The sequence below is a fragment of the Empidonax traillii genome, unplaced genomic scaffold (genome assembly GCF_003031625.1).
Source record: "Empidonax traillii isolate 1590-97213 ecotype Southwest subspecies unplaced genomic scaffold, ASM303162v1 scaffold853:size531304, whole genome shotgun sequence".
Taxonomy (NCBI): domain Eukaryota; kingdom Metazoa; phylum Chordata; class Aves; order Passeriformes; family Tyrannidae; genus Empidonax; species Empidonax traillii.
In genome coordinates, this window is record NW_020956046.1 from 412881 (window position 1) to 415558 (window position 2678).

General features: G+C 39.9%; 1 protein-coding gene across 1 annotated transcript in view; it reads left to right on the forward strand.

Annotated features, from left to right (window-relative positions):
* MMP7 (matrix metallopeptidase 7) overlaps positions 1-2678 on the forward strand; it is a 4848-nt gene extending 2170 nt beyond the window's left edge. Inside the window, exons 4-6 of the mRNA XM_027902226.1 lie at positions 1213-1338; positions 1869-2030; positions 2567-2678. Coding sequence (XP_027758027.1) covers positions 1213-1338; positions 1869-2030; positions 2567-2589 — 311 coding nt within the window. The 3' untranslated portion in view covers positions 2590-2678. The remainder of the gene's footprint in view (positions 1-1212; positions 1339-1868; positions 2031-2566) is intronic.

The following is a 2678-nucleotide window of genomic DNA, read 5'->3' on the forward strand; positions in this document are numbered from 1 at the left end:
CTTTGGTCTAGATCTAGTATAGTTCCCTGGACTAAACAGCCCTCATCAGATGGGGTGCATTAGGTTTTGCCAAAGAGAGTATTTGCTGGTTGCTTTACACTCCAAGGTTGCACCAAGGTGTAAGACAAAGCATGGTAAATGGGGATGACCAGTAAAGTCACTTCAGAAGTTCACTTGTGATCTGAAATATTATATGAGGTTAGCCATGCCTTTACCTTGTGCTTTGAACCTCAACTGACTCAGTTTAGACAAAATAAATGCCCACTTTAAGGTTATCTGACTTGCTCTGTAGATCCATTGACAATATTTGCCGGAGCTCCCTCGACTATAAACAAAGATCAGACACCTTGACTGGCAAGCAGATGACTGCATATAAACACTAAAATGTCAAAGCTCATATGTCACTGATGGGAAGCATATTATGTTGCCATAAAGAGGTGACTTCATGTGACAATCAAAGTGAGAAGGGATCCTGCAAACTGGAATGGGTTTTAATCGTTTGTCACACACTAGGATTAGGTCTCTTCTGCCTGTGTTAGCCCTGCCACAAGGTCCATCCACACGGTCCTGGGGAAAGAACACAGAATGTCCTCAATAGAGTCAGAGACTACTGTGAGGTAGGAGGAAATTTTCAGAGCTGGTACAACTCTCATACAGCTCGTGCATTCAAGGTAGGAAACAGTAATATTCCAGCTGCACTATGACAGAAGTGGATAATAGACCATACCCCAAGGCTGGGGATAAATGAACTTAGCTCTTCAGGAACATAATTATGTATCGCTGTCTCACACTAAAATCAGTGCAAGTGAGAATTTTGCAACTGATGTTGCCCAGCATTTTTCAACATTGGAAACGTTCAGGTCCTTGCAATGTTGTCAAGCCTTAAATATTTATTCTGAAATAATCCCTGATTCCTTCCTCAGAACCACACTTCTGACAGAGGCTGCAAAAAAAAAAAAAAAAATGCATCCCTTTCTGAAACATGAAGCAGCCTGAACTATCAAATACAAATTTTGAACTTAAGTCATTAATTTGGAGAGTGTTTCCTAAGCCTTGCTTCTTGTTTTCACAACCTTGCTGCCATTGTAGGAATTTTTTTTTAAGGATGGGTAACCAACAAAATTAGCAAAAACAAGAAACATGCTTCACTTTGGTGAATTTAAATATGATACTTGATATCATCTGATGACATTTATTTGTTTTCAAATGCAGCACATGGTGATGGATATCCTTTTGATGGAAAAGGTGGCACATTAGCCCACGCGTTTGCACCTGGAGAAGGGCTTGGTGGAGATGCTCATTTTGATGAGGATGAAAAATGGTCAGATTTCAGTCAAGGTAAAGCTCATGTGTGTATGAAGGGGAAAGACAAATATAATACATGTTGGAAGAACATAGCCACATGAAATGCTTTTCATAACTCTTTACACTTATGTACTACTTCAGTGCCAATATTTGTGTTCTTTTCAACTACCTTTCCAAGTACTTGTGCTTCATTACCATTTGTAGCTACATAATGCCTGTTCTGTCAGTATTTTAAAGCACTTTTCATGGGCTAAACAAGAACTATGAGTCTCTGTTTTCTACATAAACTATGAAAAAGTAAATTGACCAGCTTGTAGGATTAAGGTTGACTAAAAGCAGAGTTGGAAAGAGAGTCAGAGTCTCTAGATGCATATGGAAAGAATTGGTAATGTTTCTATAAAATAATACAGTTACACAAGAAAGTTCAGCAATAATGGATCAAAACCCTGCAGTTTCATTCCAAGATGAATGAAAGATACAATTTCTCCTGCTATTTCAATTCATGGTATTCTAAAAAGAAATGCCATACGTCTAACATACTTTTCTGTGCTTCTGTGCTGCAGAGGTTAATTTGTTCCTTGTTGCTGCTCATGAGTTTGGCCATTCTTTGGGACTTGCTCATTCAAATGTCCGTGGAGCTCTGATGTACCCTATCTACTCATATGAGAACCCAGCAACTTTCAAACTTCCAGCGGACGACAGGCGAGGAATTCAGAAGTTATACGGTAAATTCATTGTGAGATTTGATTTTCAATATATAGTCTACTAGGGTACAGTTTTCACTACTCTTCCTGACTATAAGGGCTTCATCATACTACTAAAAAGAAAGAAGGGGAACAAACTTGGGAAAAACACACTCCTGCATACTCCATCCACTATGTGTGCTCTGTAATGTGTCCCCATGCAACCAAGGGATGACAGAGCAGTGCAGCAGCCAGGTGCACCGTCTTTCTGCACACCTACATATTGCCAAGTAAAGCCTGTGGACCTTGCTCTGTCAATGAGCTATTTCAGCGAGTGGGGCTACTGGCAGGAAATGAGAGATACTGTGCCACTTAACAAGTTAAGTGAAGGCAGAAACTCCACAGCAGTAGGGAGAACATTACTAGAGTTGACCCCACAAGGCAACCTTTGCTAGCCTTGCTTTTCTTTAGGAATCACCTTCCTCGGGGCTTGCTAGAGGAACACTAGGAATAAAACATCATTGTCTGCATTTTCAATTTCAAGTACGGTCTCTATGTTTTGTGCTTCTTTTCCACAGGGAAAAGGTCATCAAACTCTTGAAGAAAATGCTTAGCAAAGGCCAAAGAATTCACACCTCGTTGTTTTGGTCTTTCAAAACAATTTAAAACCTCTGGGTAATTAAGGTAGTA